The 24,682-nt window shown below is 41.2% G+C and overlaps 1 protein-coding gene across 2 annotated transcripts in view; it reads left to right on the forward strand.

Moving 5' to 3' along the window:
* Window positions 1–4,163: 4,163 nt before the first annotated feature.
* Window positions 4,164–24,682, forward strand: part of PITPNC1 (phosphatidylinositol transfer protein cytoplasmic 1) — a 270,335-nt gene continuing 249,816 nt past the window's right edge. For both annotated transcript variants that reach the window (XM_037809087.1, XM_037809088.1), the window contains exon 1: window positions 4,164–5,064. Coding sequence is in view for 1 of the 2 variants with exons in the window: in XM_037809088.1 (XP_037665016.1) it covers window positions 5,017–5,064 (48 nt within the window). In the remaining variant the exon portion in view is untranslated. The remainder of the gene's footprint in view (window positions 5,065–24,682) is intronic.

Consider the following 24,682-nt stretch of genomic DNA (forward strand, 5'->3'; position numbering starts at 1 on the left):
GTGGTACCTTTGTTACAACTGATGAAAGAATATTATTATAATTTACTATTAACTAGAAAGAATATTATAATTGTACTATTAACTATAGTCCATAGTTTATGTTAGGTTTCACTGTGTTGTGCAGTCCTATGGAATTTTTTTATTTTAATTTTAGTAACATTTATATAACCTAAAATTTCCCCTTTTAACCACAGTCAAATATATAATTCACTGCTGTTAATGTTCATAGTGTATGTAGTTTTATTAAGAAGGGATTTAATATTTCTTTAGTTACCTAACGAGGTTGGGCATACAGGTGTTTCAACACAAACACACATATAATTAGAACTTTCTGGAATGAACAGTATTTAATAAAACAAAATTAATTGTAAAGAAAAACAATTGATTTTCCAAAACTGTCCTTTAGAAAGGGGAGACATGTCAAAGGGACTCAGGGGCAAACTTAAAGGGCTACTAATGGCCAAAGATGCAACTATTTGAGCAACAAAATAAATAACATAATATTAGATTTTAATTCAAAGTATAAAATAAATATGCATGAATCCATACAGATATAAATAATTGAATAAATAAATGAATAGGGGAGAAGGACCAAATCTTCCTCACAGAATTCCAAATAATATATGTAGAGATGCTGTCCTTATGGAGGTGGAGCTTAATCCCCCTCCCTTGAGTGTGAGCTGGACTTAAAAGACTTGCTTAAAAAAATAGAGTATGGAAAAAGGGAAAACAGTAACTTTACAGTGGAGAAATTTGGCAAATACTACCTTAACTGAGTATAGGAATGAGAAGGGGACACGTTTTTATCATTGCGATGTTAACAGTTTTGTTTTATTCCTTCTCTCCTAGCCCTGATTTTGACAAGCTGAAGGTAAGTCTCTTCAAAAACTTCTTCTTGGAGTAGCTAAACATTTAGATAAGACTAATGAATTTTACACTAATTCAGTAGTTCTCAAATTTTACCCCCGACTCCCCACGGGACATATGGCAATGTCTGGGGGCAGAGTGCTACTGGCTTCTGGTGTGTAGCTGCTAAACATCCTACAATGCATAGGACAGGATCCCACCTCCATCCTTAACAAAGAATGATCCAGCCCTAAATGTCAGTAACGGTGAGGTTGAGAAACCTTGCACTCATGTTTGCATATATCAGATAGACATTTACCAGGTACCTACAATATTGTCCAGATGACACATATAAGACATGGTCTGTTTCCTCAGAAGCTTCCCATCATGTTTGGAGGGGAGTTTGGAGAACAGGCGAAACACTTTTCTATATAACATTATATATGAAGGTCACACTTACATATAATCAGGATCCAAATGAGTCCATATAGGGGTTTATGGACTGTCTAGAAAGGTAAAGAATGGCTTTGTGTAGGACTTAGCACTTGCAATAGGCCTTAAATACAGTGGGGAGGAGAGATGGAAAGAACTATAATACTTTGCTTTATAAGTACCAGAGATACTCTAAGAATAAAACATAATTTGAAAAGTCATAAAGACAAGCTCTTTCAGAGGCTATTTACAGAGGTGGATCAGGACCTTATAGTTTTTTTCATACAAACTGAGAGAGTCTCAGTCGGGGAGGGAGAGAGCAGATTATTGTGGGGGAGAAGGCAATGGGTTGAAAAGTTTCCTGATGATTTTGATTTTGATGCATACGTCCTGTACTCCACAATCTGAGAACCCCTGCCTTCATGATCTGAGAATATATGTAAAAGACATCTACAGCCTAATGTTCTTTTCCTTTTGATCATATCATTTCTCTCGATTTTTACTCTTGGTTCCTTTTTTTGCCATTTGCACTCATCCCCAATATTTTATGATGATCACTAGATTGCATTTTGTTCGTGGAACATCACTACCATACATAAAAATGAACATAAAACCTTCAAGGCTCTTTTTAAGTAGATACTGTGGACTCCATTGGTTGAGAAGAAACACAGATACAATTCTCCTTGCCAGACTCTTGCTGACAAGATGAACTAAAACAGTTTTAAACCATCGTGTTTGACCAGTAGATGGCGGGCTCCTCCCTTGGTGTGAATGAACAGACTTTTCCGGGACTCCACCCCCCTTCTCCACCGTGATTGCAGTGAATACCAATCCCTTCCCAAATCCTGTCCAAATCTGTTGAATTCATCCTCTCTTCTGCATTCCCTGCCTCATTCAGACCCTCCTGTGTGTCTCCTGTAGTACATAATATAATAACCTCTTATCTCTGTTATTCTTTGTATCCATCCAACAAACTGCCATCAGCATAATTTTTCAAAAACACACATTGGCAGTGGCCTGCTTCAAAGTGATGTAGTCGCGGGGAGGGGGAGATGGGGAGAGGGATTTCAAGGTAGAAAAGTGGAGGTCATCTCTCAAGAACAGAGTTGTCTCATTTGTCTGGCCTAGGGACACAGAAGGGTAACTGGATAACGTGAGAAAGGTCAATTCAGAGCCTTCACCTCCTGCCAAGGAATTCTGACTCATTCAGTAAGCCATAGAGAACCACTAAAAAGTTTTGCAGGTGGCAGGATTAACATGGTGCTTGAACAAGATTAATCGGGCCAGCCATTTGGAATGGACTGGATGAAAAGGAAGAGTTCAGTGGAGAGGTCAGCTTTCAAAAGTAAGGGGCAGGGGGAGAAGCATATTCACTGTAATTTACAATTTGGGAAATTCGGAGTAGTTCCTCGGCCACAATACTCATCAGTAAAATACCTAGCTACAAAATAAGTGTCAGGAAATGTCTGGGAAGCCAGGAATAGAGTCTATATATTGCGATGTCCTGTGTGTACGTGTTTGGCTAGCCAGTACATTCCTTAACTGCCTCTGGGACCAACGAACATTAGGTGCAGAAGTGAAGCCACTATACTTGTTTTCAAGTAAGAAGTAGAAAAAAGAAAAACAGCTTGAGCTTCTCTCCATATCACAGGCTTTCAATGTGTTATATTATTCAACACTCCAGTGTCAGATTTAGATTTTCCACCTCGAGGAATTTGGTTTAGCTTTATTTAGTTGCAGTGAATATTTCTGAGCCAACTCGGGGAAGCATTTATCTAGAAAATAGTTTTCACTAAAATATTAGCTGGATAGAGCATGTCACTTTTCTAGCAGGCTTTGTATCATATTAGCACAGTTATAAATTCTCTCCAGCCATCTGGGTGATTTTTGCCACAAGTCCATCATCTTTATATTGGTTGGTTATTAATCATAACTAAAAATAGTATACTATTGAAGCCATCTGTAATGCCATCTAAGCTGTCTGAGTAGCTGCAGGATCTTACAGCAAGAATACTTTTTTTCTGAGAAAAGATTATGCTTGCAGGTTATTCTGCACACAGGCAACTGATGGATTTTCATCCAGCAACTTTTTAGAAAAACAAGCTTAAAAATACCAGACAAATGAAAAACAGACTTCAGCAGTTACATGCTGCTTCCTGAGTAACTGAAGAATGTGCCTCTTGTGGTTAAAATGAGGGATCTGTTTAATATGGATGAAATAGCAACACTCCAGGCATTTTCATTGACATTTCACTGTGACTTTTTGAACTTAAAAGAGTGCTGACACGAAAACATATTCTAGTTGCTCTGCAAAGCCCACAGTCGGGTGCAGAGTGGGGCCAAGAGAGGTAAAAGATGCCCTCCTGTTGCATGTTCTCTCTGTTTGTATTTATTTTCATTCATACTGTTGCACTTCCTAGTTTTCCAGGATTTTCTCTGAAACCAGTTACGAAATCCGGTAAGTACTTAAACTCCTCTCAAATCCTACCATCTCTCCAGCACTGGACTGAGTGACTAGGCCAAAGTGACAGTGTTCACGGTGGGCTTTGTAAAGACGTTTTCCGAAGGTCAAGGAAGATTTCTGGACCTCGAAACCATTAGCTTCCTAGAGTAGGTGGACGGAGCCCTGTGGCACTAATGGGAAATGATGGCACAGAATGCAAGGGTCAAGGAACCGAGGGAAGCCCCGTTTCCGGTCCTCCCCAGCGCTAGCCGAGCTCGGCTCTGGGGCAGCCCTGCCGGCTGGCAGCAGCCCGGGAGAGACGTGCTGTTTTGTTTAAATCCTCCACATTCTTTGCCATTTCCCCATTGGCCGGATGGGGCTACCCTCCCCGCCGCGGCCGCTGCTGATGTCAGCCTCGCTCGCACTCGCTCCTCCCGCACCCACCTCCCCGGCTCGAGGTACACTGCAGCTCCGCGCGGACTCTCCAGCCCCGGCGAGGTGGCTGCGAACTCGCGGGCACGCACGGCTCCCGGGCAGCGAAGGGACTCGGGGAGGGGAGGCGCCCTAGAAGGCGCCAGCTCCCTCTCGCCCTCCCCTCGCAGCCGCGAGCCGACGTTGGAGGGACCCGGCGGCCCCAGCCCGGCAGAGCCGAGAGGCGCGGCGGCGGCTTCCCTTTTCTCCCTCAGCCAAGCCAGCCCTGGAGCAGCTCGGGGACCGGCCCTAAAAAGAGAAGGAAATCTTGTTTACCGCCCGGGGAGAGGAGCTGATCGAGCCTTTGTCTGGAAAGTCAGCATCTTCGGCTCGGCTGCAATGTGTTCCTGGAGACATTAGCATTGGGCAGACTGCTGGAGTGGGGCGGGGGGCGTCACCAGGTTCATCTCTTGTTTCGGAGACGGATCAAGTGGGTGACTTCTGTGCATTTGTTTTCATTTTTGGAACTCTCTTTTTTTTCCTCCCTCGCCCGCGCCTGGCATACCCTGATCTTCTTGCCGCTCCTATCGCCCTGAGCCGCCGATTGGAGGCTTTCCCAGCGGGTCTTCCTCCCTCCCTGACTTTGCAACACCGCGTTCCGGGAGGGCAGACCTCGGCAAGGAAGGAGGCGGGGGAGCAGCGAACACCGGGTCCCAAACCTTGACATGCTCTCGGGCGGAGAGGAGGAAGCCCGGAGCTGAGCGCACCGCTGGAGTGCTTCGCGGGCCGGCTCCGGGCGCCCTGCCCTGCGCCGGGGCGGCCGCCTCTTTGGTCTGGGGGGCGCTCCCCGTTTCCCGCCCCGGGAGTCCGCGGCCGGCAGGACCATGCTGCTGAAGGAGTACCGGATCTGCATGCCGCTGACAGTGGACGAGGTAAGCGCCGCTCCGGGCCCGGCCTCTCCCCGTCTTGGACCCCCGCCCCGAGGCGCCGCGTCCCCGGCCGCCGCCTCCCGGCAGGCGGGTCCACTGCGGACGTCAGGGAGATCCTGTTGGAACATTTCCTCCCAAACCAGAAGGCTGGAGCGGAGGAGGAAGGGGATTTGTCTTTTACACTTTTCTGCCAGTAGGGAGGGCGGCGTTGGGTGGGGCGGCTCCAGGTGGGCTCTTTGGGAGGGGGGCACCCAGGAGTCCAGCTTGTTGGAGATCACAGTGCCCCAAAGGGAGCTCGTGTGCCTCTCCCTCCAATTAAGAAAATGGATAAAGCGAACCCCAAGGCCCCAAACGCGCCTCGGTATTTGGGGGAGGGCGGTATCACCCCGTACTAACCGTCGGCCCAGCTTCCACCACCAACACCCCGCCCTCGGCTGCAAGGTCGGGGCGCAGAGAGAAGCCCTTCGTCCTCGGACTCTGGGCACCCCGGCACCGCCTTGGAGCCCTTCGGGGACCCCAGGCCCTAGCCGTCGCTGCCGGCTTGGGCGCCGCTCCCCCGTGCAGGCTCAGCAAGGCTCTGGGACCCGGCTCCGGCCTTTCGCAAACCGCCTGTCTCCGAAACTTTTCTGTGTCTGTTTCTTCCGCCGCGGGGAGCGTGGTCTGCGGACGAGCTGGGAGCAGCGGGGGCTGCGGCTGGGCCACTGGGGGGCGCTCCATCACGCGGGTGCCCGGCCGGGTTCCCGCTCCAGAACCTGTCCAGGGAGGGGTGGGAGGGGGTGGGAGGGGGTGGGAGGTGGTGGGAGGGTGGTGGTGGGGAGTGGGGGCTCGTCCTCGGCGCGCTGCTCCACCATTCAGGAAATGATGACTCAGTGAGGAGAGGGTTATTCAGGGCCCGGCTTCCCTCACTTCTTCCTCTCCACCTTTTTGGTGATTTCGTAACTGCTTAGCGCCCGTCTAGGGGCAAGGAGGGAGCCCGAACTCAGGGCAATTTGAAACTCACTAGTTTGGTTTGGTGTGGCAACACAAATGAAATCAGCGATCAAAACCATGTTTCTATTTAAATACAGTGAATGTATTTATCAGCCATGTTATTGAACCACCACTGTGTTCATTTGTCATCTGGGGCTAAGTGTTAAGGCAATACCCGGCTACCGTCCAAGGCAAGATGAAAGTAGCTCCCAGTTTACACAATCTACCATAGGAACACGGCTGCCAAAGACGGGGAGGCAGCAGCTCTCCCCAGAATGCCCAACCTTTCGAGGTGATTAGCATTTAAGAGGGTCTGAATGGATATCCTGTGGGCAGAATTTGGGGGGTGGGCGTTATGCGCATCCCAACCTTGTAAATAAAGTGGAGGAGTCCAGCCTTGTGCAGGACCAGGGACGCAAATGAATGGAACTGGTTTCCCTTGGTATTTCCAGAAAAGGGTGAGATCAGCCTGTGGGCAATTGGGCTGGAGTTGGTCAGCTCTGAGATATGACTGCTTCCCCATCGCCTCCTAATGGTTTTATTTATTGATAGGAGTTTGGAATCTAGGGATATTGGTTGTGCATGGAATACACAAGAAATGCAGGTGGCAGTAAAGAAAAAATCCAGTTCTAGAATCTTCTCTACAACCTACCTATAAAATCTCATTATACTGCTTGTTTCCTTCTTAGGCTTTCTTAAGAAAGCAGGGCTTTCTGCCTGGTCTCTTTACTCACCTATTTTTTTCGTGCTGAAATAAATACCCACAACTGCAAGATGAAGTAATCATTTGAGTGGTATAAGTGGAGGCCCTTCCTTTCTTAATTGGCAAATGAAATCAGACTCCATCTGTAACATAATGTATAATTACAGATTAATTATTGTATACTTATTTGGACTAAAGTAAGCAAGATTCAGTTTCTGTAAGATCATTTTTCTAAAGTTGTTTTCTACTCTGTCAGAAAAGCACAGGGCAAATTAAATTGATAGTCCCTCAAACTGGAAGGATTCAGACTAACTAACTCAGCTGATTGACAAGGAAACCAGACCTGGCTCGGCAGATGTTAGACCCCTGGATTCTGAACTGGAAGTAAAACCCACTGTCTCCTGGTCCAGGTGCTTTTGCAGTATGTCCCACTGATCTTAAAATTGAAAACTGGGAAGCAACCTAAACAGTTTCTTCAAAGAAGACATTTACCATCATTTTGGGTAGGCTTTTCTGTATTGGAAGCCTACTTTTGTTTCAACTCTTGATTGGGCTTGATTCAACCTAAATGGAACTTCTGGAACTTGTTTCTTTTTAACCATTACAGTTAATCCATATTTTTAGTATTATCCATATTTTTGTCCATATTTTTGAAAATAGGCATTGTCCATATTTTTGAAAATGAGGCAAATTCTCTTGTTTTGGGCAGTCAGTTAGAGAACCAACACAGTGTGTCAATTCTTTATCCCTGGCCTTATCCCACTTAACCTAGGGGTGGAGAGTGGGGTGGAGCAGAGGGCTTTGGGAAGGAAGGTGTGTTATTATCTGGATTTTGCAGGTAAGTAAATTGAGATTTGGAAAGGTTAAGTAATATTCTCCAGGCCACAAAACTAGTTCATAGCCAAGCCAGAATCAGAGCCTAGCTAAAACCCATTATTTGTTTTACCTGACTCTGCTTGTGGCCTGTCAACTAGTGTTTAGTCCAGCACAAGGGAAAACATTTCTTGAAAATAAAGTCAGCACTATCAACTAAATGAAAAATCAGAGGCCTTTTGAATTTGTATAGAAAGAGCACTGGTTTCTACTATTTCTCTAGCCTCATTTGACTCATAAAATGTTCCCTAGTTTCAGGAAAGAAGAACAGCTCTGGAAGACAAAATAAAGCTGAACCACAAGTCTAGATCAGGGTGGTTTTGTTTGTTTGTTTGCTCTTTAGATATTAATTTCATGGCAAATAAAGAATTATAAGAGGTTACATATCATGGGTTAATTTTAAGAAAAAAAATTTCATTGGAATAGTTCCTCATTTGATTGTTAAATGTAGTCTCTGAACTAAATTTAAGCCTGTTGGAAAGTTATGAGCAGTAAGGATCCCTGGGGGCTGAAAGTGGCTAAAAAGAGAAAGTTCTCATTGACTTCATTTGAAATATTTGGTGATGTCGATTCTGGACTTTTAGGCTCAGAAGGGCTATGAGAGATCATCAACCTTTTCGTTTTATGGAGGAGACTAAAACGGGGAGAAGTATCTGTTAATTGCCTGTCTTCATAGGAGTTCTCCGATCTCCCTTCCCCCCCCAGGATCCCTTGTTGAAAGGAAAATGTGTACACTGAGCAGTCTCTGGGTAGAGGTGGGTTGGGGACTTACTTTGTGTCTACTTGGGGGCCATTTAGGGGTAGTCAGCTGATTGGAAGGGGTCCAGGAGACTGTTTGAAGCTAGTTTTGTGTAACAAGCCCCGGGTTTTCCTTAGATTGTACATTTGTTTGGGGTGGCTTTAGGATGGGTGGCTTGATGGCCATTCCAGTGTAGCCATTGGTCCCAACATCCCCCATTGGGGCTCCTGGGAGGCAAGTCTAGATTTGGCCTCTCCTGACTGAGGTACTTATCAACAAGATAAGCATCTTAAACGCTCTAAGCTCATCTTAATATTATCTAAGGCAGAAATCCTTTAGTTTTCATTGCCTCCTTTCCTGTTTAACAGTTTATCTTCTGCCTATATTAGCATTAATGTGTGTGTTTTAGGGATTTATTTGTGGTCTTTAGGGGTTTGGTGTACAATGAAGAAAAACAGAAACACCACTCTCAGCCCTATACCCACCAAGAAAAAAAAGAGAAAGAGAGAAAAGAAAAACAACTTTTTATACATGTTATTTTGTTCTTTGCACTTTATTCAGCACCCCCCCCCCCCCAAAAAAAAAAAGATCACTGGAGAGTTTTCTTACACACTTTTGCACATTTCTGAGAACACATTTGCCATCTGGGTGGTGCCGCCTCTGGAATGACATGAATGGAGATGCCAAAATGTGGAACACTCCTTGGTTTCTGTTTTAAATGATTTTCATTACATGTATCTGCAGACATATTGGGACAGCAATTCTTTAAGGAAAGAGATTTTAAGTGTGACAGCCATCAGCTTTGATTTTTCTTGTACAAAGTGACACCCCCTGAATAAAAAGGATAAAGGCTCTTCAGATGAATCTCTTAGAACTTCCCCAGGATTCCTCATATACATACTTTTGAAAATGTTTATCAGGAGCGAGCACTACTTTGATTGTTTTGTTTTTTATTTTTCTTTTGACTGTTAGCCTGGTTGAGAGGGACTAAGGCTAGGGTCATGAGTTTTGATTTCTGGGCCGTCCACTGGCTTCCCTGTCTTGTTCCTCAGCTAAGGGACAGTGTCCCTCATGCTGCCCAGCCGTCTACAAAGCTCCATTCTTGGTTGCGAAGGGCACGAGGGAAGGGAGGGCGGGTTAATGGTAAGTGCAAACCTTTCACCACTAATGGAACGGACAACAAGGAACAGATGCTGTCCTGCTGGCGGGTCAGTGAAATTGACTTTGTTTATGAAGGACCCAGCATTTTCCCTGTGAGTTGGGTGTGAACATTTCCCACAAAACAGATTCTGGGCCCTGAAAAAAAAACAAAAACAAAAGAACACTATTGTTAACAAAATCCCAGTTAAAAGTGGATAGTAATTAAATGCTTTTCATTAGGAAGACCTGGGAGCAAGTCCCTGAGGCTTCTAAAAATCAACTTAGAAACCCAGTATCTGCTGGAAAATTATTGATTTTCAAGGAAAAGCGAGTACTCTTCATTTTAGAAAGTAGTCTTCATTTTAGGTGAATGGAGCTCACTATCCTTGGTAAGCAGTTTTTTTAAAATTAGTGTATTCTCAACACTCATTCTTTTTAATCTCTCAACACTTTTACCCCAGAATGTAAATTAGGGAAGCGTGTATTTGAAAGGGGGTGTTCACAAAGGTGGGTTTTTTTTGTTTGTTTGTTTTTTTAATTTAATAGTGTATTCACAGTGACAGGCAGTAAAAGTGCTATTTTTAGGGGCAATATTTAGGTTCATTGCTTGAGCCTCCTGAGCGACGTCACAAGTGCCCTGGCTGGCCTGCGTGGGCTTCTGCCTGTTTTCTGTTGGTTGGAGGTCTGAAAACGTCTTTGAAAACTGGTTCACATTTCTACCACTGTCCAGAGAAGCAAACTCGAACTATAGAAATGAGCGGCTGATTTGTATCTGGAAACCAGGAATGTTTTGTATATCTTTATCAAATTCAGCCCACTGGGAGAGGAAAAAGAGAAGTTCGGATTGCAGACTGCCAGCCGCCTACCTTCCCTGTCTGGTGCTGGAAATCAGGAATTTCCTGATGTTCTCAAATGGGTATGTTTTGTTGGTTACATTGAGGATGAAGCCCAAGTGTGTTATAAATAAAATTTGAAAAATAAATTGTATTTGGAAAATGGGAAATTGTTTTGCAAAAATTGTCTCAGAAGCTGTACTTTTCATACTATACAACTTCCAACTTATAAAAATTTACAAGTCATACAAATGGCTTCAAGGGTGCATACCTCCCAGGGGTACCACTTACATGGAACCCAGTGGGCACGTTTCATTGCCCTGGGCCTGCAAATAGCCACTCACCTTTGTTAGTTCCTCTCACTCCCAGCCCCTGCTACTACCATGTGTTAAAACGGGGAAGTTTATAGCAAACTCGTGGGTTTATAAGTGGAAATGCCACTCCATCTAAAATAGTTTTCTCCTATTATTCTCTGTCTCCATATCTTATCTTCAGAGAATTTATCGTAATCAATAATTACATTATTGATTTGTTTTTTTGTTTATCATCCATCTCCATCATTATCTTTTCACCATGTAATCCACATACAAAAATGCTAATGAGATCTTTTAGTTTAAATCCACCGTGTATCCATATGTGGTTCATGGATGACACATTGGACCATGCGGCTCTCCTGCTAAACCCAGGGTCTGTCACCAAGTAAATATCTGCTGAATGAACGGACAGGAAGAAGCTGAGAAAAACAGGAACCTTTTAGGAAAGCTGACCCTAAATGTCTTCCTTCACTGTTTTTGTAGACCAGATGTCTAAGCATGTCTAGATTTTTCTGCTCAGGGTCTCCCAAGCTGAAATCAAGGTGTTGGCTGAGCTGCTTTCTTTTCTGGGGCTTGGTATCTTCTCCCAAGTTCATGTTGTTGTTGGCAGAATTCAGTTCCTTGTGGTGTAGGATTAAGGTCCCCACTTTCTTGCTGCGCATCAGCTATGGGCCAGCCTCTAGAGGCTGCCTGCCATTTCTGGCTGTGTGGCCCTTCCCACAACTTGTCAGTTTGCTCCTTCAAGGCCAACAAGAGAGCATCTGCTGCAATTGGAAGCACTCTGACTTCTTGTCTCTGACCTCTAGACCCTTTTTTTAAAGGGTGCACATGATTTGGTCAGGCTTACCCACATTCAAGGGGAGAGAATTATACAGAATATACATACCATGGGAAGGGAATCTTGGGGCTGTTTTAGTATTCTGCCTACAGCAGAGAGATTAGCTAGATTGCGAATGTTTCCACTGGAGAAGAGAAGTAGCTATTTCTTAAAGTTAAAGAACTGGGGGATATGGAAGTTCCAGTTGGGACTCAAGACAGAATGAAGGCATTCATTTCACACATACCAAGAGCACTCCTACTCTGTGCCTGGGTAGGTGCACGGATGGAGCAGTGAACAAGGGTGGCATGATCCCTGCCCTCTTAGAGCTTACAGACAATAGGGCATTGGAGAAGTTTCATTGCCATTTAAAAATAGAGTGAAAATGGTCTAAAATTGAATTAATGGTGATAGTTGCCCAAGTCTGCAAATAGACTAAACAAAAAATATGATTTGTATACTTTTGATGAGTGAAGTATACAGTACATAAAAATGTATCTCACCAAAGCTGTTTTTTTTTAAAAGAGATATCTATGGATTTTTTTTCAGCAGAACAGACATCTATGCTTAGAGAGAGAGAGCCATTGACAGAAAGTGCTAAATTTGGATTATAAGTAAATTAAAAAGTTATGGTCCCTGTCCTCATGGAGATGGCTTTGGTTTTCCTGAATTTAGAGAAATTTCCAAAGGAGGTTGTTCTCTTCTGCAGCAGTGTGGGAAAAAATCTGCCAGATTTGGACCAGAATGAATGCAGATTAGATCAGAACTTGATGCTTAAGGGGAAAAAAGTAATCACAGCTTGAATTGCTGCGGGCCACAGAGTACTGGGGAACTTCTTTGACAGACTTCACAATCCTCAGGAGCCCCCCAAGGTAGACCAAAGCTGATGGCCACCATCAGTGGAAGGACAGCACCTTGGGGTCCTTCTGGCTTTGGCTCCAGGTGCATTTCTTTACTTTCTATGTGCCACGAAATGGGAAACGATGTGCTAGCAGAATGAATTGTAGAATACACATTCTGGAGAAGATGGTTCTACCTGGGAGGTGAGCCTTATAGATCTCTGGCAGATGTCCTTCAGACTTTGCCTTTTGGACTTCATTCTAAAGGTGGCTCACTGCCTATTTAAGCTATGTCTTAACAATATTTGTCTAGGGTGGCAAAATCACACCAGGTAAGGCTGGACAAATCTCATAGGGTGGCAAATCTCTAAAAAGGGGCTCCATAGAATATCAGGCATTGCAGAGGACACTTTCTTGGCCACTGGCTTTATCCTGGGATAGAGGACGGAGTCTAAGGTTGGCTGCCACTTCCTGGCTGCTGTCTGAGCAACATTATACAACGCCATTTATTGACTTAAAAAACACCAAAGCCAGAGCTCACCAAGATTTTGACATCAAGTATTAAAGTGAGTCATTCTTTCATTTCCCAGACTCTTGGCAAAAGGGGCCCACTCTTAAACTCCTTTTTGGACTTAGTGGAAGTTGACTCATCTATCTAAACAAGTAGCCAACGTAAGATTTTGAAATTTATCTAATGACTCTTCACTTCTTTTATCTTTCTTTTTTTGCTCCTTTTAAGTTTGGGTGAAACATGACCTTCTAGAATTTGTAATTGTTCCCCAGCAAAGAAGAAACATCATCATCCTTTAATTCCTTTAACATATCTGACAATCTTTATGGTGGTGTTTCTTTCCCAGACTGAATCACTTAGAGATTAGCCAAACAAATGTAATTTGAGGGCAGCCTATAGTAATGTTTAAACACCTAATCTAAGCAGCTTATCTTCAGAGACTGGGCCCCCTCCCCATGTCGTCTATGCACATATATGTATGTGCGTGTGTCTGTATACACATACGGACACATACTGTGTTCAGATCTGATTATATTTGCTGTATTAAGGCCAGATCCAGGTGTTTAGCACTGAATATATTTTTTTAATGCATTTATCACCACAATTTATTTTTTTAACTTTATTTTGAAATAAAGTCAAAGTTATAGGAACAGTTGCAAAAACAATACAAACCCCGTACACAGAACTCCAGCATACCCTGACCCCCTCCCCTGATACCCCGATCCACCAACTTTAACATGCTATCACACCACCATTTCTCTTTCCCTCCCTCCCTCCCCCCCATCATCCATCATCTATTGCTCTGTCTTCTGAACATATGAGAGTAAGCTGCACATATCCTTGAACATACACTAGAATTCACATATACAATTCCCATGAACAAAAACATTCTTTTATAGCATTGAATCTTAGAGACAAGCAAGTTGTCTGAGCACTAGTTTGTGTATTGCTATACCAAATCTGTATAAAACCTATGACTTTATCTAGAAGAAAATTCATCATTTGAGAAATGAGAAGGCACTATCAATTTGGATGCTGATATAACTAAGTTGTTTAAACTTTCAAATGCACTGGGTCTTATTGGCTGGATTATTTGTTTTTCTCAAAAGCACTCTCAAAAGCAGGGTTTATTTATTCTTAAAATGGCGATGTTTCATTTATCTCTCAACTGCCTGGCAAAAATACTTCCAACTTGTATAGACAGTTTAATTGAGACAGTGATATGGTAATGAGTATTGTACCCACACTTCCTGAAAAGTATTGTGTAGGACTGAAGAGTACTTAGAAAGCTGACTGTCTTGCTGTTCATTCTGCTTCTCTGGGCCATCTCCGTCTTCCTGTCTTACAGACGTTGTGAAAGTTGCTTGCCTTGGCTTTCTTGATCACAACAGTTAGGAGCTAGGCAATTATCCTATATCACATGGTCTTGGTTGAGTGTGGCCTTGCAGTAATGTGTCATTATAGACATAATAAAATACTCAGCACCATATATCTCAAAAGTGCATCCCATGAAACAGTCTGTTTAGAAAATACAAGTTTTAAAATGTGGTTTCTATTTTATATGCTTGGACTGATAGAGGTCACATTTCCCACGAAAAGGAGGGGAAGAGAGAAGTAACATTTGTTGAGTGCCTTCTTGTTTCACTTCGTTCTTATAAAACTCCTAGGAGTCAGATGTTGTCGTCTCCATTTCACAGGTGTGGGTCAAGGGTGCTTACAGAGGGCACGTGGCTAGTCACTGGTAGGCAGATTTTCACATCTAGGCTGCTCAGACTTCACAGCCCATGCATGCTCTTTGCTCTACCCAGTCTGCTTCCCTAAACTTCAAAAGCTGGATGGAACATCAGAGATTTATCTAGTTCTGTAACAATTAAACTCGATTTCCTAGAGATTAAATAACTCCCAGGACTGTCAAAGGAAATAATTGGGGAGAAGGTAATGCTTTTGTTTTAGTAAGAGAAGAGAGTGATCCATAAGTTTTATCTGCCGTCAAACCATTAATTTTACCTGAGTATTAAACCAGTTGGCATTCCTCAGCTTAACTTTGATAAATGAATCATAGTTTTCTTTGAAAATAACTTTTGTAGTTCATGCTCTAAAAAGAGACCCACCTCTTCATTTTTGGAAATTATTCATTTTAATGGCAGTAGGAACTTTTGGCTTTTATAGACACCATCAACCAGGATGTTTGCTGATGAACACTTGGGAGTTTCTTAAAATTAGTATCTGAAAATAACTATAGAGACAGACAAACAGTACCATGTCTTTGGCACATTTAGCTTAAAACTTTCAAACTTTTCCCTTGGAGGTAACCAAATGGGAAGGTATTTAAAATGATCAGCAATAATCTGTTCAAAGCTATCTATTTACCCTTCCAAATGATCTTACTGCTCCTTAGAAACTTCCAGCTCACCTTTACTAGAATTGCCTCAAGAGCTGGTTTACAAAGCACGTGCACAAATTAGTATTGTTCCTTTATAGTTACACTCTATGTGGACTAAAATTAATTTTTAACTTTGCAAGATTATTACTTCCCAAATTCAAAATTATCATTAAAAGATACTTATCATAACCAAGAATGTTAAAAACAATGGAGAAATAAAACTTCTTTAGGTTCCACAAAGGAGCTTCTGAGATGTATTACTCTATGTTAGCGCTATTGAAATAAACATGTCATCACCTAAAATGAACTATTTGAAGGGAACCACACTTAATAGGATATGCCCATTCTGGTCATTTTTAATAAGCATCAATTATATCACCTTATCATTACAATTCATACTTCATTTCCCAGTAAGCCCCAATAAAACCCCAAACCCAATTAAACTTGAAATTAATGGAACCTAAATGGAATTATTTCTGAATTCTGCCATCTTCAGAGGGAAGAAAATGACAATGAGATGAGCCCATATCCATATTTTGGGTGGCATTAGTGATTCAATAATGCTTCCTATACCTTTGCAGCAACAGCTGAAGTGCTTGACGGTTTTAATTCGGGAGTACTATTTTTCGTCATTTATCAGAAAAAGTGCATTTTTGTTCAGAATATTTACTAAGGCCAGCGAAAGTACCAATGCATTTTAGAAATGTATCAAACAAACAGGGTTGGCACCCACAAGGGTTCTTATATTAAAGTAGAAGACAGAATGTTTGATTAATGATAGCTTTCTTCCTGTACCAGGAAGTACAGTTAAAATGTTATCTTAAATTTTTAGGGGTTTATAAATGTTTAACTTGAGAGAAAGAAAATAACATAAGTCAGTATTGTGGCTTATTAATAAATTCACTATGTAACACTTTTCATTTTTGTAAATTCTTTTTGTGATATCTACAGATAGAACTTCCAACTCACTAGCCAATGACCTGAATTTCATTAGATTTCATTGTACAACGGTCCTGCCACCCCGAAGGAGCGGTTGTTACATGCTCTATCCATGAAGGTAACGGGATCTAGAAAAACGTTCTTCAGAGTTCCATTCCAGTCTAAGAAGTACCAGTGGGTCTGGGACAACCTACAAGTGTCCATTTAATTCCCACTGTAGCCAAAATATTCTACATCTGCAATATTTAAACCCAGAAAAAAACACTTTTGGTAAGCCATTGATTAGCCATTAAACAAAATAGAGAAACAACGCTGGATAGATGTTTGAGAAGAGGGAGCCTGTGATCATCTGCTTCTATGAGCAAGTAATTCTGAAGACAGGGATTATCACTTAGAGAAGTCTGTGCTTAAACCCTGGCGGATTTTTGCTGAAATGTGTAAGTTCACTGTTGGTGCCTCATGATGTGATGTGGTCCACCATCAGGAACATTTCGCTGAGTTTGCCCTGATATCAAATGATGATAATGATGAGAAGACTATTGTAGACTTTACATCTCATACATTTCATCAGTTTGGGATATTTTAGCATCCGTAAAGGTGATACAGCAGAGAAAAGTAATTTTCTAAATAGTTAAAAAGTGCTATGAAAAAAAAAGTCCTGTGAAAAGACTTTTTTTTTTTTGCTCAGTGGGACAGCTTTAAAAGTATGAAATGTGGTTATTTAATTCCTTCTCCTTAGGTGCAAAGAGTTTGGTATTAGAATTGCATTTAGCCATCAGGGTACATACAGAGTGTGGTGCCAGCAGGAGAGTACCAATTGCTTATTTTTTTATGTTATACTTTTGCTGTTTATAAAGAGGAATCATGTCCAAAATGAAAAATCTTTATATTCAGCATTCAGTAGTTCACCTGTTATGGATTGTGTTTGACAGAAACTTGGACACAACTGAGTTTAATTATGTTTTTCGACAGTATGACTTATGGTGCTGCAGATATGGGTATACTTTGAGGTATTTACTTGCCAAGATCTGACTGAAAAGGAGCTTAGTTGTGTTTGTTGTTTTTTTTTTAATAGTAATTAGGCTATTAGTTGTCCAAATGGAATAATCCCCTTAAGCCTTTTCAAGAAAAACACTCCTGAAAGGGTCAAGTATATTTAAAATCAGCCATTATTTACTGAGCTTTTTTACCCATGTTCTTTCTGCAGCTTTTTTTTTTTAACTTTTTCCTTTCTTTCTTTTCTTTTCTTTTCTTTCTTTCTTTTTTTTTTTTTTTGATGTTGGTTATGTCTGCCAGAAACCATCTTATTTTTAAAGAAGGGGTTCAGTACTGTTTCTTAGATCAAAAGCAGCCAAGTGCCACAAAAACCTTCATCACAGGTTCATCTGTTTTTCATCTGCAGACTGGTTGTTCTCAAAGAGTTGTCCTTGTTGTCACATAGTCTCTTCCTAAGACCTTGAGAAGGAACTGCCCCCAGGGCCTTACAGGCCTCTCTTTTTGAGCAAAGTTAATAACAAAGTAAAATGACGCAGCCGGGGAAGTGGTGGCCAGGGCTGATAGATTGTGGTTCCAGGCTGGACTCTGAGCCTGGGTGCTGATCGCCATAAGTGACCCAACACTACAGCCGGTCCTGAGCAGACGGCTGGGCCCTGTGACCACCCCAGGCCCCCCAACTCCTTGACTTTTGGGTGTGTTTCATCTTTAGCAGGAATGTCTCCTTTTTGCTTTTTGAGCTGCACATCAGTCACACCTTACAATTTTCACTGTTTAAGTCTCGGTAATTGCTCCCCTTCCAACAGGAAGTATTGTCCCTGCAAAGAAGCAGGCTCACTTTCAAACATAATTTTTCTTTCATTTTTCTCTGTCCTTTCATTTAATTAAACACTTTTGTGTTTTATCTGCCTGAGCCAAAGTACCTAAATTTCTATAAATTGCCCTAAATTGGGGTTTCTGGTTTCAAGTAGGGAATGTGGTATAGTGGAGGGCTGTGGGTGCGGAGTTAGAAGACCTAGCTGAGTCCTTGCTGTGTGGTGCCTGGAATTGTTATAGGAAGACTTAGTTTTCCTGTGCCTCAGTTTCCTCAACTGTCAAATACGCCTCTTCTTGCCTGAATCGGGCTGATACAAGAATCACATGAGCTATGAAGACTGCTGGGCAAATGGAAGTCACGATGATAATTGCCTTTCAGTGGGTGTTGCTCAGATTTCTCGGAATCACGCATTCCCTGAGCTGTGCAGGAATTATACTGTCTCATGCTTTTAAATACCTGTATTTTAAAACTCTCGGGGGCAGGGATCATCTAATAGAATAGGCATTTTGGGGTCTCTGCTTTCTAAATGGCCCTGGTGGGGAAATCCTGAGGTGTCCATGGGATCTGAGGAATGTTATGTCATAGTAACAAATGCTTAAGGATTAGTTTATTTCCAGCCCTGCAGGGGCTATAAATTGCTACTTTAAATTTTATTCTCCAACACCCTGATGTTTATATTGCCATGGTGGTGTGAGCCTTGCTTGGGTGTCAAGATTGCCATTGAAAATAGATAGGCCAAAATAACAGCTTAACAGGTTTGTGAAGTTGTTTGTGAAGCTATTTTATGAAGCAATCCAATGCAAGTATATCACATGGCTGTGCCCTTAACTGCATTTTAGCGTGTTCTTTTTTAACGCATCCCTCTCCCTTTCTGTTTTATATATAGACTTTTTTTCCTCTTTCTAGCAGTGCCACATGCCAATTTCCTGTAGTAACACAAGGAAAGGTTCCAACTCATTTTATTTAGCAGTGAATGCCCTTTCCTTATATTGTGTAATTGGAGCCCTCCACCCAAAAATAACCTTCTTTTCCTAATGTGATTCTTTTTATAGCTAATGTACTCTTTATATAAATGGAAGACCACTTTTTAATGTACTCATTTTAATTGATTAAAAAAAGTCTGTAATAAATTGTATTTCCCTGCAGGTTCTAATCCCTAGTGAACAAAGATAGTAGAAATTGTTTCCATCAACTGGTCATTGTGATTTTACCTTCCATTTATGATCATTTTCTTTTCTCTTGAGATAAAACCATAGAATCTTTGCTGTGTAAAGGACCCTGAGCTTTAAGTCATTCAATTTCCTACTCACTGTAAGAATTCTTTCTATAATAACCCCGACTGGTGATCATGTTGCCTCTTAGCGTAAATACTAGCAAATGGCAGGGTGCTCAGTATTTTGTGGTATGACCTCTTCTATGATTGTCCACTTCAGCTTGTTAAAAGATGCTTTCTTACGTTTAATTGATATCTGACTTCCTAGAATTTTCATAAGCGTTCCTTGTTCTCCCCTCTGTAGTAACAAAAAAACAAGCCACATCCCATGCTGGACCTTTAAATATGAGAAGAGAACTGTGTCCTTTGATCTTCTTTTCTACTGACTCTCAACTATCCAACTTGAGAAATGGTTTCCAGACCCCTCACCATTCCTGTGGTCCTCTTCCATTACTGCCCTTAAAAAAAAATTCAATATTCTGGAGCAGAGGTTGGCAAGCTTTTTCTGTAAAGGGCCGGATAGAAATATTTCAGCCTTGCAGGCCATAAGGTCTCTGTCACAGCTGTTCAACTCTGCTCTGTATCATGAAAGTAGCCATAGACAACAAGTAACAGAATAGGCATGGCTGTGTCCCGATAAAGTTTTATTTATGGACACTGAAATTTGAATTTCATCTAATTTTTACATGTCATGAAAATATATTATTCTTCTTTTGACATTTTCAACCGTTTAAAAATGTAAAAACCATTCTGAGCCCACAGGCCATACAAAAACAGGCAGTGAGCCCAGTTTGGCCCATGGATGGGCTATGGTTTGTCAACACATGCTCTGGAGAGTCAGTGCCAAAACACTGGAACTGTTACTTCAGCATCTTAAGCTTTCTTGATGCTTTTGCAATAGCATTGCCATTTTTTGAAGCTGCATCAAACTGCTGGCTGTGTTTGACAGGGTGATCAACCACATCCCAGATCTTATCCAGATGCTCTCCTGGCAAAGCCAGTTCTCTCTATCTTGCCTCTAGGAAATCTACCAAAAACAAGCACCTGTACAACAACCATAACCACAGGACTTTGAAATATGAATGTGATTATTAACATCCAACGGTTTCAGATTTGACAAAATGTTTTTAATCCTTGCTTCTTTTAGTTTTTGTATTAGCCACTCCTCTTAGCTTAGTAGTGGATGTGATAATCATGCCTTCCTGTCTTTATCCAAGCCACTGACTTTTCAGGAACATCCAAATCATAAAATAGCAGAATTCATAACTGTTCACCTTTGTTGTTGCAGAAACCAGTAGGCATTTGGATGTAGAAGTGAAATCCTCAATTATATCAATAAGTTTAAGAATGGATCGTTCTCTACTTCCTCATTAGTTTTAATTTTTCTAAATAAGATTCTCATTAAATATTTTGTTAGCAGTTTAAGATTATAATTTAGTATGCAGAGGGAAAAATTTAGAAAATGATGAAGCCAATTTTTTTAGTGTATAAACATTTAATTAAAATTATAAAATTGTCCGTGTGACCATTTACTTAATAAGGCTTTGCTTTCACAGGGGAAGGGAAAATGCAGAGTGCCAACATTGGTGGAAGATCCTAGGGTGCCAAGCCCACTGTGTGAATTATCATCCTCCAAGGTGGATCCTACTAACTTCACTTTACAGATACGGAAATTGAGGCTCAGAGGTTTGCCAGAGTCACAGAGGCTGTCAAAGGCAGGCCTGAAATTCAAACCCAGGGTTCTTTGGCTAGAAATTGCATTTGCTTTCTCCATCACCAACTTTGTTTACTACAGGCAAGGAGAAATTGACGTTCATTCATTGTCAAGTTAATTGTATCAGTATAGGCCATTGATCCTAAAATAGATATATGACCTGGAGTTATTTACTGGAATGATACATTTCTGGGGCATATATCTCAGAAACCATGATGTAAAATTAGAATATTGACCTCCTTAGTGAAAGGCACTGTTCAAGTTAAAAATATTTGCATTTGTCATTCTTTGGTAAAACTGGAAACATAGATACAATTTTAGATTACCCTAAAGCTATTGTAAATCATGAGGGAAACCTTGGTGGTTTTTAGAAAATGTCCCATAAGTTTATCTAGACTGTATCTTGCAAAAAGGCATTTCAGATGTCATTATATGAATATTTAGAAACTAAGATATAATAGATCCTAGATGAGAATGTATGATAATCTAAAGATATCATTTAAGTCAGGGCTTTAAAAAGGAAGGCTCGTAAACATAGTTCCTTATAATTCACTAACTGTGCTCTAATTCCACATATATGCCATGTGCTTAAAAGCAGACTTGGAAAAGAGAGATGACACCAATTATCAAAACAAATTTTGAAGCTCTGAAAGTAAAATACACTTAATACTTTAGTTGCCTAATTGTACAAAATGAATTCCTTAAATTAATAACTGGTGTTGGGGATGGCAAAACCTTTGCTGGGATTATTCTCTGAGAAAGCCAATTTATGGCTTTCTGGAGCTGGTGGCCGCTTGTGGTGTAGATGGGAATTGTTACTGCGTCTTTTGTAATGCTCATGGTGCCTTTTATGGTGCTTTGCACACGTGGGTTTCTTAGTTGATGGTGGCAACCAGCTTGTGATATTTAAATTCAAATTTAATTTTTGTGTTTATTGTGGCTTGAAAAATAGGAAAAATGATATTTGCCTTTAAAATTTTTTGTTTTTATTGACTATTGAATAAATATGAAGCAAGACACCTGTGAAACCATGGCCCAAATAGAACAGTACGAGTTTATTTCACATTCTCTGTCCCTCTCCCTGATTCCAACCCCTCTCAACACATGGCATCTTAGAGGATTGAGTCTTCCATGCGTGGTTTTCTCCTGTCAATTTTTAAAATTGCAATATAATTCATATACCATAAAATGCACCCTTTTAAACTGTACAAGTTAGTGATTTTTAGTATCTTCACAAGGTTGTGCAATCATCACCATTATCTAATTCAAGAACATTTTCATCACCTCCAAAAGAAACCCCAAAATTGGCAATCACTCCCTATTCCCCACTTTTGCCAGTCCCTGACAGCCACTAAACTATTTTCTGTCTCTACAGATTTGTGTATTCCAGACATCTCATCTAAAGGGGAACATACAATATGTGGTCTTTGTGTCTGGCTTCTTTCACTTTAGCATCATGTTTTCAACGTTCATCCACGTTGTAGCATGTAGCAGTATTTCGTTCCTTTTTATGGCTGAATAGTATTGCATTGTATGGTGTTTTTGTTTCCTGGCTGCTAAAGCAAATATCATGCAGTGGGTTAGCTTAAACAATGGAAATTTACTGACTCATGGTTTGAGGGTAAGAGAAGTCCAAAATCAAGGTGGCTTCTGCTTTCTCCCAGTAGATTGTGGCATTCTGGGGCTGGCTGCCGGTGATCCTTGGTTCTTAGCTTTTCTGTCACGTGGCAGCCTCTCCTGGCTCCTCCGTTTTGTTGACCTCCAGCTTCTGGCTCCTTCCCGTGGCTTCTCTCTCTCTTTGGCCTTCCCTATAAGGCTGTCAGTAATAGGATTCAGCGACATCCTGATTCAGTTGGGCCACACCTTAACTGGAGTAACCTCATCAAAAGGTCCTATTTGCAAGAGTTCATACCCCCAGAGTCGATTAAGTATAAGAACATGTTTTTCTGGGGTACATAGTTCCAAGCCACCATGTGGTTCCATGTACCACATTTTGTTTATCCATTCATCCGTTGATGAACATTTGGATTGTTTTAAACTTTTGACCATTATGAATAACGCTTCTATGAATATCTGTGTACAGTGTGTAGACATGTATTTTCAATTCTCTAGGGTGTATTGCTGGATCATATGGTAACTCCATCTGCCAAACTGTTTTCCAAAGTGGCTGCACCACTTTGCATTCCCACTGTCAGTGTGTGAAGGTTCCCGTTTCTCCACATTCTCGCTAACACTTGTTATTGTCTCTCATTTTGATTAAAGCCATCCTAGTAGGTATGACGTGGTATTTCATTGTGGGTTTGATTTTCATTTCCTTAATGAATAATGGTGCTGAGCATCTTTTCCATGCTTTTTGGCCATTTGTATATCTTTGGAGAAATGTTTATTGAAATTCTTTGCCTATTTTTAAATTGAGTTGATTGTCTTTTTGTTGAATTTTAAGAGTTCTTTATATACTCTGGAGATTAGAGCCTTAACAGATACATGCTTTGCAAATATTTTCTCCTATTCTGTGGGTTGCCTTTTCATTTTCCTGATCATATCCTTTGAAGCACTAAAGTTTTTAGTTTTGACAAAGTCAGTTACCTATTTTTTTCTTCTGCTACTTGTGCTTTTGGTGTCATATCGAAGAAACCAGTGTCTAATCCAAGATCACAAAGCTTTACACCTTCGTTTTCTTCCAAGAGGTTTATAGTTTTACCTCTCATATTTAGATCTCTGGTCCATTTTCAGCTAATTTCTGTATAAGGCATGAGAATTCATTGTTTTGCTTGTGAATATTTGGTTGTCTCAGCGCCATTTGTTGAAAAACTGTTATTTCCCCATTGAATTGGCTGCGGCTTGCTTTTTTTTTCTTCCCCACTCAGGATTTTGTTCCTGAGACTGATGTATGTAACGGCAGTTCATTCATTTATGTGGCTGTATAGTATCCTTTATATGAAGCTGCTGTCATGTATTTATCGATTCTTAAATCTGTACGCATTTGGGTTTTCAGTGTTTTATGAACTCTGTTGCTGTTAGCATATTCGAACGTCGCCTACTGCGCATGCTTATGCCAAGGAGTGTGGATACATGTGTCATTTTCCAAAGTGATTGTAATATTTATACTCCCATTAGCAGTGTGTAAGTGTTGCATTTGGGAAAACATTTTTCAAGTATTCTGTTTCTTTTGTGTCTCTGAAAATAGTCATTACCGAAAGGAAACAAGTGGTATTTGCATGTGAAATTGGCCTTTTAGTCTTCTGGTATTTTATTAGTAGGAATTATTTTAAACAAGCAAAAGGCCAGTCGCTAGAGAAACTGGTATGCAATTAGTGTCCCTTTAAATATTTAAATATTTAGCGTGAGGCTCAAACAGATCTTTGGCTGGTGAAGCTTTTTGCTGATAGTTGATGAGCCTGTGCCTTAACTAAAGTAACATCATGCCAGCCTACTATTGCTCTCTTATGTGGGGTCTGGAGCAGTATAATATACCTATTGGCAGAATCAGGGTTTGGAGGGTAGGGGGAGATGCATCCTTTTCTCAGGACCCACATATTATCACACAATGGTTGCTTTATTTTAGGTCATCAGAAGACAAAATTGTGTCTGTGACTGTGAGAAATATGCCCTGTCTCATCCTACAGTAGGAGGTAAAGGGGCTGACTGATGACCAAGTTGGGCAGGGTAGTGTTCAGAGCCTTGAAGAAGATAGAAACATTTTCTGGGGTGGGCCAGATCCTCTGCTTGAGATAAAAGAGAGTTACACCTGGCAAGCATAACATGCTTATGCCTGACCACCAGTGTGGTCCCAACAACTGGATGTCAACAGGGATGGCCATCAG

The sequence above is a fragment of the Choloepus didactylus genome, chromosome 18 (genome assembly GCF_015220235.1).
Source record: "Choloepus didactylus isolate mChoDid1 chromosome 18, mChoDid1.pri, whole genome shotgun sequence".
Classification (NCBI taxonomy): Eukaryota; Metazoa; Chordata; class Mammalia; order Pilosa; family Megalonychidae; genus Choloepus; species Choloepus didactylus.